This window comes from Cydia amplana, chromosome 5 (genome assembly GCF_948474715.1).
Source record: "Cydia amplana chromosome 5, ilCydAmpl1.1, whole genome shotgun sequence".
Lineage (NCBI taxonomy): Eukaryota > Metazoa > Arthropoda > Insecta > Lepidoptera > Tortricidae > Cydia > Cydia amplana.
In genome coordinates, this window is record NC_086073.1 from 4591386 (window position 1) to 4604337 (window position 12952).

General features: G+C 38.5%; 1 protein-coding gene across 1 annotated transcript; it reads right to left on the minus strand.

Moving 5' to 3' along the window:
• Positions 1–288: 288 nt before the first annotated feature.
• Positions 289–12482, minus strand: LOC134647779 (protein-glucosylgalactosylhydroxylysine glucosidase). Its single transcript, XM_063502082.1, has 14 exons — positions 12156–12482; positions 7692–8023; positions 7090–7395; positions 6593–6693; positions 6075–6210; positions 5436–5583; positions 4544–4691; positions 4195–4285; positions 4033–4120; positions 3570–3767; positions 3257–3425; positions 2568–2739; positions 833–973; positions 289–394 (listed from the first exon to the last, which is right to left on the minus strand). Exons 1-14 carry the CDS (start codon positions 12329–12331, stop codon positions 294–296), a joined length of 2307 nt encoding a protein of 768 aa, XP_063358152.1. The 5' UTR covers positions 12332–12482; the 3' UTR covers positions 289–293.
• Positions 12483–12952: the final 470 nt, after the last annotated feature.

Consider the following 12952-nt stretch of genomic DNA (forward strand, 5'->3'; position numbering starts at 1 on the left):
CCCCGTGGTCTCGGAGAAGACTGGCTTAAGTTGACATCAGCATCTTAAAACCTCAACATCTTAATCTTAAAACTTAGATACGCGATTTATTTTGTATAATTTAATAATTTAGTACAAGATGTTTAATTAGATGTTTTTACTATCACAAACAAAATAAAAAAATATTTTGGTGTTCCTTTGCCTTTAGCTTCCTGAACCGCTGGTTTGTGATTTAATTTAACGTGTTCATTACATATCTTTGGACGATTTTTAACTTGTGTCGCTTATGAAAATGAAAACAGTCCTAATCTAGTCTATGGTCTCAGGTGGCTTCTACCGATGACGTCAGCCGGCAGTTTGCAGTCCTTCCAGGGTACGGAACGGATTGTGAATGGACCTTCTCCCGTTAAGGTTACTGAAAATATCAGGCACGTTAATTTGTTATTGATTAGAGATAAATACTATTTTAGGAATTGACATGTTCCTTGCATATTTAAAAGGCAAGATCTACATTGTTTTTTATAGGTACCTATTCATAAGGAATTGCCTGACAGCGCTCTAGCTTCGCGCCTCGAAGGTTTTTACCAGTAGTGACATCGCTACTTCTCATCAATATTTTGTTAACGTTGCGTTGTATATACGAACTTCAGAAGCCGCAGTCAAGATGGCAATTGTTTATCGTCGATAAACGAACAGACAAAAACTAGTCCTGGGAATGTATGGGACCATGGGTTAAGAGGTTAAGATTATCTGTGCCTCAAATTGCTTAAGCTATAACTTAACGAACGGTATACCTACATGAGAAAGCAGCTATGTCCATCGAGTTTCCTAGTTTACGTTATTTAATACTTACAAGTCATTTTAGCAGCTAACGTAATGTTGTTCTTTCCATCATCGTACGTCAGTGGCCAGTTGTCATCGACAGAAGCAACGAACAACGTCGTCTGCGACTCTTGAATGTCTAGAGTTAGGTTGGCGCCGAGGTACTTAAGACCTAGAAGACAGACATATCTAGTTATAGCTTGATAAAGGAAACCAATCTCCATATATCAAAAAGAATCCGTCAAAAAACCTTATATAGGTGTCGCCACAATAGCTAGAATATTTGATAAAAAAATTCAAATCATTGACAACTCACTTCACTCCGTTAATAAAGGCTTAGCTTAGCTACTCTAGCGCAACTCTGGAGAGATTTGGAACTGTTATTTACTCTTATAGCTAACAGCTGGACACTTTTGCAACTGCTCGCCCATAAAAGAATTTTCTGATTTCTCCTTACCTCTACCGTCCAGTCCGTCCATACCCTCTGCCGCAAAATGTACAAAAAGCAAAATGTACACAACGCGCAAAATGTAACAACAGGTAAAATGCTAAATACGCAAAATGTGCACAAGATAAAACGTACAATAAGCGTAACGTACAAAAGCACATTGTACAATAGCATAATGTACAAATCTGAAAATGCGCACTACTAGCAAAACGTACAATACGCAAAACGTGCAATATGCAGATAGAGTTGTAAGCAAAATGTACATTTTTTTTGTATTTTATGTGTCCCACACCACTGCTGGGTTTACTCCTTTACCCCTTAACCTCCTCCTTAACAGCTCGATATCGACTCCAAGAATCCCAGTACCTACTTCCGTGGTTAGGGATGTGCCCTAAAAGTTCGTGTCCGCAAACTTGTGTTTCGGTAGGGTTGAATCGGACTAGATTGTCCTGATCCCACATCGAGATTTTGGTGAGTTCATTTTCGATGACTGACACAAGTTTTTCGCGACTCCATCATCATTTTCTATCTTTTCAGACTTTTTGACCCCATTTTCCCCTATTAGGGGTTGCATTCTCAAAAATACGGAAACACGTGTTTACTAATTTGTCGTTACAAATACTTCTACGAAGTTTTTAATAAAATGGTCTAACAAATCATGATTCCCCATACAAACTTTGGACCCCCATTTTACCCCCTTTTGAGGGTAAATTTTGAAAAATCCTTTCTTAGTGCACCCCTAGACCTTATAACGAATCTACGTGCCAAGTTTTAAAACTTTGGGCCCAGCGGTTTGGGCTGTGCGTTGATATGTCAGTCAGTCAGTTTCTTCTTTTATATACAGGATGTTTTTCCAACACGATTACTGAGGCCATACTGACCGAAATCTCGAAAAAATTTTAGCCTTCCCCATAAAGGTAAAGGAGTAAACCCAGCAGTGGTTTGGGACACATAAAATACAAAAAAAATGTACATTTTGCTTACAACTCTATCTGCATATTGCACGTTTTGCGTATTGTACGTTTTGCTAGTAGTGCGCATTTTCAGGTTTGTACATTATGCGATTGTACAATGTGCTTTTGTACGTTCCGCTTATTGTACGTTTTATCTTGTGCACATTTTGCGTATTTAGCATTTTACCTGTTGTTACATTTTGCGCGTTGTGTACATTTTGCTTTTTGTACATTTTGCGGCAGAGGGCGTCCATAGTCTAATAGGTAAGTAGATGTTCTCATACTTCTCATAATTATAAGTGAATGGGTATAAATCTTATCTAGAGATTCTAGAGGCACTCCCACGTTATTATGTTAAATATTACCTCTTATCCTCAATCGTGTGGAGTCAGGTGGCAATTGAGGCTTGTCGATTACCAGCTTATCGAGATGTATGCTCACGCCCCCGTACCCAAACGCGAGCGCCTGCAGAAACCCACTCATGCCGGTGAAGAAATTGGTTGCGCCAATATTGGGACGCCGGTTCTCGCTCCACACCTGAAAGATACGAAAAGAGATTAGCTCATATCATCGGCGAACAAGGGCATTCCTGATTTTTTTGTCTTTTACCCATTTTTGTTCTCTCTTCGAAGAATTTTCCGCCGCATCGAATTTCGATAGGACTCTGTTAATAGGTACTTGAAGTTGGAACTGAATCATTTTTAAGAAGTCTGTTATAAGCGGCTTTGTTTTAGGAGATTTTTCCTGTTACCGTCAGTCACGGCTCACTCAGACCTCGTGAAGTTTCGTTGTAAAATGTATCCCAGTTTCAACTCAAGTTCAGTTAAATAATTTCTCATTTAATACGGCTCTCTCACATACCTCTTAATCTTCACAACTTGTTGACTTTCATCAGCTTCGTGCTTCGTAATGTATCTTGAACCCCCTAATAGTGGCTTAATACAACAATACATACCACAATCACCGTAATCTTCATAGCTGTTGTTGAACATGGTCGCAGCCTTCCGTACGTCGCTGCTCCAACTGACTTCATTTAATCTAACGCTTCGCTTACCTTAAAGGGCTCTCGTACGTAATCTTCATAGCTCTTGTTGAACATGGTCGCAGCCTTCCCTACGTCCCCTTGTCGCAGAAGCCCTATGGCGTGCATGCTCCACGTCATTGCCGGTCCGCTCTCTCGCGTCACCGATTCGTAGTATGAGAGGTCGTTTGCTCGGGTTGTCCTGAAAGATAATTTAATGACATTTAAACTGGGTACTATGACGTGAAATGGAAATGTGATGTCTTTGGTGGGTAAGTAAACTTCTGGTAGAGTATCTCTTGTGAGTGTGAGGTAAATAGGAGTATTATTATTAAAAAATAAATACCTGTTCATTGGATATTGTAGCGGGAATCCCAGCAGCACAGCGTCTGCCTGTTTAATACTTTCTCCTCTTCTATAGCCCTCGTATTGCGGATGGTAGTCATGCTCTGGATCGTAGGGCAGAGCCAGGCTCCAAGCGATGTCTGCCCACTGTTCTGCATGGTCTGTGATGAAGTAAGACTTGCAGAGACAAGACACATATCTGGAAAGTGTTAAAAAGTGAAGTTACAAGTCTTATCGACTTTACAAAAATCAGGTAAGTAGTACCTACTAGTATCACATTCTGAGCTTTAAGCAAGAACTGCATTGGTAATAGGCAAAAGGCAATAGAAATCGAAATAATATGGCGCCAAGAAAACGAGAACTAAAACTATTAAAACGAATTATATCGCGTATATTGAATTTATATACTACATCTAGAGTATATTGAAATTTTGTCAATAACCATATCATAAATAGGTACTTACTGAGCTAAATAAAGTGAGTAACCAGCAATGACATTAGTGAAAACCGAGTTTCTAACGTCGGCGTGGTCTTCATCTGGCCCCATCACATCTGTAAAACAATTTCAAGAATTAGGTCACCAATGACAAACCTAGGAGGAACTTTTATTAAGACTGTGGTCTTACTTGAAATATCAAAGAGCCCTGTAGTAAAGTTGATCACAGCCCGGGATGCCCAAAAGTCGGCGATGCGAGTCACGATGTCGCAGCCGCCATGCTGAAAAATAAAAATCTGCATAAGTAATTTCTTCTGAGCACCTTGTCAGTGAAAACTCGCGGCAAATTTGCCTTTGCATAATTTCTTTGGATCTCGAAAAACCAAACCACAGGTAGATTACCTAGCATGCATAGGTCATTATTGGACGTGTTATGTAAAATGGTAAGCGATTACTGCTCACAAGTCTCCTGCAATAACCTGCCTGGCTGCCATTGAAGGAAACTCGGTCAAGTCACATAGGCCATAAACAAGACACACCTTCAACCAATGCTCGTCCCTTGTGACGGCGAGATACTGGCGCGCTGCAAAAGCTATGCACCCCGACACATGTTGCTCAAACTCTGCCACTGCGGGGCAGCATGGCTGCGTCACTTCGCTGCCAGTGTACGCACTCTCCCACGGGTATCTGGGAAAAACATCAGTTTTGGGCTACCTATTTAACCGTCACGTCATCAGTTTTTAGGTTTTTTTTTTTTTTTTTTTAATATTGTATCACTTGTGTGAGTCAATCGGTCCTCGCTAGAAATACGGGCGGCCGGTTGCTCTTTGTCGGATAGAGGATATAATTATGTGATGTGTCTAGTAGTAGGTGCATATTGCTGATTTGTTGGGGCAGGTCCCCGCAGCGAGTACGGGTGACCTTGCCTTAAGTTTCCAGGTCTTCTCCGGGATTGGTGGTTTCATGTTGTAAGTCAAGTAAGCGATTTTATTAAGTACTTGAACATGCATAATTCTGGCCAGGCCTGTTATAGGTATCATGTTGTTATTATGATAGACCCAAATGGTAGAAAAAAAGAAAAGTGGGCATAATTGCAAATGCATTCGATTGCACCATAACACAATCCGTTACATTTTCCTTTAGAAGCTTTTTTGACGATAAGTATTGCACACAGCAGGGTACGAGCCAAAGATTGAGGCTTTTCTCAAACTAGTACTTAAGTAGGGAAAATTCTTTGGTCTGAAGCAATTCTGCAGCCATTTATTAGAAGAAGTTAGCTATAAAGGGGCCCACTGATTACCAGTCCGCCGGACGATATCGGCCTGTCAGTTGTTCGGAACTGTCACCTTTTGCGTTTTACTGACAGGACGATATCGTCCGGCGGACTGGTAATCACTACTAATCAGTGGGTCCCTTAAAGACATTGGGTACCTGTAACCCTTATGGCCAGTTTCATGTGCGAGGCGCTCAGCCACGGGAGCCGTGTCTAGTCGGTACTGCAGCAGCAGGTTTGCATATCGAGGGTACAGGAGGAGGATGGTTGGGAATATCCACGTTTCCGTGTCCCAGAAGTTGTGGCCTGTAATTTAACAATATATAGGTACCATGAACTGTATCGTTTGAAATAATTATACTTAATTAATTTTATGAAAGGTTCTAGTTTTCCGCTGACAATGATTATTATTCTGCCCAATTTCTACACCGAGAGCAGGACGGGAGGATTTTTGACATCTTATCCTGTAATTATCATGACGATAATTGTGTGCATTCTTATCACCTCTACGAACTATACGAGTGAGTACCTACTCTATCTCGTGTTATTGCCGAAGAATTTCAAATATTTAACTTATAACTAACTAGCGACCCACCCCGGCTTCGCACGGGTTAACAAATTATACTTAAACCTTCCTCTTGAATCACTCTATCTATTAAAAAATACTGCATCAAAATCTGTTGCTTATTTTTAAAGATCTAAGGATACATAGGGACAGACAGCGGGAAGCCACTTTGTTTTATACGATGTAGTGATTAAATTTTCTCGGGTTTACGGGTACGGGTTCTGCTTTATACCTTCATAGTCTTCAAATGTGCCGCCTCGGGAAAGGCCAGTAGGGCTTAGCCCGAAGAACCGATCTTGCGGGTGGCTGCTGGACTCTGAGGGCAGAGCACTCAGGAAATAGTACCAGATGCCGCTAACTATCTTCGACTGAAAATAATGAAAACTGAACAAGTACGTTTATATAGGTATTTGAAAAATATAAAGGCTAACCTATACACACACTCTGGTCCAACTCAGCTCATACTAGAAATAGACCCATAATTATTAATAAATAATATTTAAAATCCCCCAGCGTCGAATAAATAAAATCATTCCGGGAGCCCATAACTTTGGGCCCGATTCGGATTTTGAACTAGATATCTATTAGACATCATCTAGATATCTCAGTGTCAAACAAGTGTCAAAAGTGACGTTTTTGTTTGAAGAAAAGTCACTTTTGACACTGATATATCTTGGTGATGTCTAATAGATATCTAATATTTGACGTATCTTAAAGTTCGAATATGGCTGTTTGTTGTACCTATCTTACCAATTGTAAGTTGCCCTCGACGTCCATGCCCGCTTGTGCGTGCAGCGCGTGCCATGCATCAACATGTCTCTGGTACAGCGCCTTCGTGTCTTCCTGCAATACTATGCAGACTTTACTACATATTTGAGCTCTATATAATTAACCGTTTATGCCGAAATTGGGCTAACGTAGGCTAATCTAAGGGACAAGCGATATTGCTGTCTTATTCCTACGTTGGCCCAATGTGTTTTCGGCATTAAATGTCATCTAAGTAAAAGATCACTCGAGTCGTTATAGCCATAAGAATTGTCTAGTTAGTGCAATTTATTACTATAAGTTAAGTATAGGTACACATGTTTTTATGAAACACGTTTCGCATAACTACATAAAACTTTTTCATTTATGGAATTCATCTTTTTGTATATGAGTGTTTTATCGTAGGTACAATCCAGCCATTGAGCATGTCTGACCTGAACGCTCAAAAACAGATAAAACCAACAGGAAACCATTACACCAACCTTTAATCAGCTCTTCTCTAGCCACAGTCCTATTCTTATCCACAGTCATCGCAAACGTAAACACCTTGGACCCGTGCTGAGGAACTACCAAATGATCCGGCACTGACGTCCAATACACGCACACATTCACAGGCAGAGGCTGATACTCCAGGTCCTCTGATTCCCTAGTCTTCCCGCAGCTGGACTTGATTGTTCGTCCGTGGAATAACTCGGGAACGGGGGGTTCGAAATTGATGTCATCACTCGTTTCGGAGCCTGGCATTAGTTTCACGGCAATCCATATGTCGCGATGAGTCAGGTTTGGATCTGAAATAAGCGCCTGGTGAAATAATATAGCTTGCGTGTTCTTGGTATCATGATTACTCTATACTAAAGAGGCATTTCGTTTGTTGGTGTATAATGATGATTGATTTTTTAGAGCACCTCAATTTCATGGCGTCAAGAGCACTGTATAAGTTGAACTTATGGCATATACTTACTGCCAATATAACCTTCATGCTGAAAAATTATGCAAACTATACGTAGATATGCTACAGCCCAAACAATGTAGCTGGACCTTTAAAGTGTATTATTTAAACTTGATGAAAATTGTTGTTACTCACCGGCATACGTCTTAGATGTAACTTCAATCTGATTAACAATGGCTCTAGTATAGAACCTATGCGCAAACATCCTCTGCGTTACCACGGACCGTTCCCTGTCGACTCTCACAATAAACACACCGTCTCTAGTGTTCAAACTATACACGGGGGCGAATGGTCGGTGGGTCAACGTCGAATTGAGTCGCACGTTCGCCCAAGCGGGGATCCGGGCTCTGTGGCTCTCGCCTTTGTGGCCGTTGTAGAGGCCGTTGAGGTAGACGGTGTCGGAGAATATGTTGGTGGCTATGTGCCCGTTGCCTATGGAGGGCATGAAACGGTCTTCGGATGGGAGGCTGTGGATAAATGAACGTTTTAAAGGTTTGAAAATAGTTATCTAGAAAGATCTGTCTGATCTACTTATCTGAAGATACCTACAAATTTTTAGAATTAACTATCTCAAAAATTCGCATAATAAATGCGTAAAATTCGTCGCAAAGATACTTGTCAGTGATATCCATCATATCCATGCACTGTACCTACCTACTCACAAAACTTCTAAAACGAAGAGTCACTTTTACAAGCTTTTTATTACAAGCTTTTACTTAACTTGTAATAATATATATATGAATAAATATTGTATGTATGTTTGTACGGGTCAAATATTGCAAATTAAATTTGACCCACTTCCCGGTTTCCGATGAAGCTGAACATTTGCATACGTGTGTAAGTTGGGTGACAATGCAATATTATGGTACCATGGAGGCCACCTTCTGTCTGGTGGCCATAGGAACTCTGTGACAAAACAACGCAACCTTATTGTGTTTGAGGTTTTTAGACTTGTCTCGATGAGTATTAATTGTCTGTGGGAAAAAAAGTACAGTCAGCGATAAAAGCTTGTACCAAAAATCAATTTTTTGCCAAAAACTTATTCTAGGGTGCAAGATACTTTAGCGTTGTTCTTAGTTGCTGCTCTTGGCGCTGACTGTACCTTCGCTGTTATTGTAAACGGTAATTCTACCCATTATAAATATTCTCAGAAGACATATAACATATAACTATAAATTACATGTAATTACGTGCAAATGTGCATAGCTTAGCTACTGTGCGAATAAAATACAGTTATTAGACCTAAGATCTGCGAAAGCTGCAATTTAGTAGAAAGCCGGAACGGTATTGGTGTTTGCTACTATTTTATTTAATGGCGTCACAAATAAAAATAAATATATTTAAAACTGCAATACTTAATAAATGTGTGTAAAATTAAACAGAACAACCCGATAGAAAAGCTCATTTCCCTAAATAACTTTTTGTATTAATGTTATTTTATTATATTCATATTCCTACACCTTTAGGTTAAACCTACTGAACGCGCATCAGAGGTGCATACAGGCGCAAGGAAGAGATCCACTCCTGCTCTACCGACTTTCTGTAAGTAGAGTATGTGTACTAGTAGGTAAAAACGCTTGTAGAATCTTACCTAACAGACGGTCTTCGCCACATTGACTTTAGGCACTTTAGCCTGTAGATTAGATTAGCCTCCTAGAACGTTTGAATGGTGAATTGGTGACTCGTAATAGCCTCACCTGTATTTGATGTCTGATTGACTAATCTAGGTTATAGCGGAAGTCTAATTTAAGCCTAAGATGGGATTTTACCATGTCATAAAAGTTTTCTGATGGAGATAAATGTGTCTATTACGTACTATAAACTGAGTAGAACGATAGTAGATGATAACTGAGTAGAACGATAGTAGATGATATAGTCTGCAGAGAAAATTACCCATCAAGTCTTACTATAATTCGATCTGTACCTATATATATAGCCTATAAGTTACGCTTATTATAGATTGGGTCCCAAGTAAGTACTTTTAACCATAACATGTGTAAATAATCTTTGCCTTGTCTTCTAGATTATAAATAAACAAAATATAGTTTCACGTCATGCATGATTTAATAACACACTGAACTTGAGAAAATATTTTTTTTTACTGAAAACGATTTGACATCTTAAATTACCATCATTTAAAATTTCAGTGCTACGCCTTAATCAAATCATACGTTATTCTTTAATAACATTAACAACATAATTTACATAATTATAGAGGAGTGGCATCCATATTACGATTTCCACCGGCTTGTCTATTTTCAGTCAGCCATTGCTGATTCAAACAGTTTAGTATTGGCAACTAAAACTAATGTACAGTCAGCTGTAGAGAGGTACCCAAATTTCTACGCAGGGGGGGGGGAGGGGTAATGTCACCCCTCTTTGCAGCTGACTGTACATTGAAGGAATACTAAAATATAAATTAAATAAGAATATTTTTTTCACCTCAGCAGCTCGAACAAGGGTACTTTGCTACTTAAAAACAGTGAGCAAAATCGCATTTGCTCATGCGATTTTGCTCACTGTTTTTAAGTAGCAAAGTACCCTTGTTCGAGCTGCTAAGGTGAAAACTTAATTGTTGGTATATCTTAAGAAAACATGAGTGAATAGGTAAGTGATGAAGAAGGAACACATTTTTCGGGTTCTCTAATATGTTCTCACTGCTGAGGTGAAGAGTTTTGTGAACTACACGAGATCAAAGTTATTTACATCTCGTGCGCTTTTGAGTCCCTTACTACGCTCAAGATTCTAAATTAGATTCACTCGCTACGCTCGTGACTCTAATATAGAATCTTTCGCTTGCACGGGACTCAAAATAAGCACTCGAATAAATTATCAAACTTTGATCTCTTGTTGTACAAATAACTATTGACGCGCCGCCACTTATTCTACATGACAATTTTAAACGAACTCGATGCAAACTCTAAATAGGTATAAATGATGCGATAAATAAATTCCAGCACGTGACTCACTTTGTCCATCATCATTATATTCATTATCTTTGTTCATTTTAATGTGTTACGGCCATTTTTAATCTAATGTCACATTACTTTAAGTGGACGAAAAGATTCAAATGTTCTTAATTTGACGATATTTCTTATAGCAACATTAAAGTAACTTAAAATTTTGAAAAGATTGCCTGCCATTGAAATTAGTAAAGAAAGATAAAACATTTGCCGCTCAATGATTATTTTTATATGAAAGGACTAAGTTATTAAACAGTCATTCGCTTTATTGGATTCATTCCTTAGTCAGAAGTATAAATCCTAATAGGTATGTAAATAAAACCTAATGTACAGTACGTGTTTTGAGTAAAATTCTTCAAAGTACTTGGGCTACTCCCACTCAGGTAAGACTAGGGTCAACGCTGGTCAATTTCAATCTGTAATTAATAACAAGCAAACAGGAGCATCTTCGCAACACTGTACCTACTGGTACGTCTTTTTACTTACTTACTTTTTGGTTTAGGGGCAGTACCAACAGCATTCTGGAGGTCATTGCAGAGAGGCTTGAGAATCCTATACTGGCGCATTGGATTCGCCAAGTTATAGGATTTCGTAAATTTAGAAAATAGTTTAGGTACATATAGTTGTAGTATTATATAATGTCCAAAAAATTAACATTATTCCTAAGTTATAGGACTTATAGGCTTTGGAGCCTTATATAGCCCCTAACAAGAAGAAGAAGAAGTTATACTAACAATTATGGATGCAAATCTGAAATAAATATTTTCTATTCAATTTACTAAGATAGGAACACGAAAACTTAAAAATGGCTAAAGCGATCATATTCGCTATATTTTTACTATACTATACTTCGTTTTTTTTTGGATTAGAAATTTGGTAAACAATCTTGATGTGTCTTTTAATTGAAAAACACTTTTTAAAAATCAATAACTATTACTTATGAAAGCAGAAGACTATAAAAGATCGCATTAGATTCATAATTGTTACATATTTACCGTAACTTATTTTTAAAATGTGTTTTTCAATTAAAAGACACGTCAAGATTGTTTACCAAATTTCTAATCCTAAAAAAACGAAGTATAAGCTTTACTTTCATGAATCATAATTTTCCTAATTTTTATTGGAATCATGCCTTAAAAGTTGATAAGAAATCCTGTCCAATTAAGTCCTTTTTTCCTTTCCTGAGCCATTGTTTCCAAAAATATTAACTAAATCAAAAAATATATTAAGACCCTTATGGATTTATTTTATAAGACCTATCGGACTACACTATAGAATTAAATCCAATAAAGAAATTCATCCCCTTTTTTTTTATTTCACCATTTTGTCGGCTTGATTAGTTTATATACTCACAAGCGACCAGCCCCAGCTTCGCACGGGTAAATAAATTATACATAAACGTTCCTCTTGAATCACTCTATCTATTAAAAAAAACCGCATCAAAATCCGTTGCGTAGTTTTAAAGATCTACAGAGACAGACAGACAGCGGGAAGCGACTTTGTTTTATACTATGTAGTGATGGCCAACCCGCGGCCGGACAGACAGACAGATAGACAGGGCAAATAATTGACTACAAAACCCAAAAAAACATACTTATACTATTTTTAAAAAGAAACTTCTATCGAATTAACGTACCTATGAGTAGAAAAAATATACGGATCATCACTAACATCCTCGGCTTCCTCTGGGCCGTTTTCCGCCATACTAGAGCCGGCGCCTTTCGTGGTCAATACTACCACCACAACCGCCGCTAAAGCCAACACGCCCAGCATCGCCGCCACCTGCTTGTTACGCGCCAAAAAGCTCCACATCCAAACGTAAAAACGCCACAGATAAAAAAAACACTTGTATTAGCGCGGCAGTTTGTTTTTAAAATACTTTTTTAATTTATCTAGGTGATGGACCGCGGAGCGCTCTCGTGTGTCACCGGCCGAGAGCGCAGCGATATTATGCGACCTGTATGACATGACACACTTTGATTCTATTAAAAAGATAACATACTGTATTTAACAGGGTCGTCACTTATAACGGAACTGACATTATCCTGCCGCAATGAGGATTATTTAAATTGAGTAAATAATTAATAACTCTTTCTTAAAACTTTTTAGTGTAACATGTTTTGGATTTCAAAATAGATTTTAAGCTTAGTTAAATAGATTTTGAGTGTTAACGTATTTTTTTTTTCACATAAGGTATCCTCATCTTATCTTACTAAAGCTGGTCAAGCAGATCTTGTCAGTAGAAAAAGATGGCAAATTTGAAAAAGGTAGGCGCGAAGGGATATCGTCCCATAGAAAATTTGAATTTCGCGCCTTTTTTTACTGACAAGATTTGGTGGACCAGCTATAGTTTATTTTTGTCTACGATTGACAACCCTCGACGGTGTGGTCTCATCTAGCCACATAATCCAATTGTCGTTTCCTGATTGCATT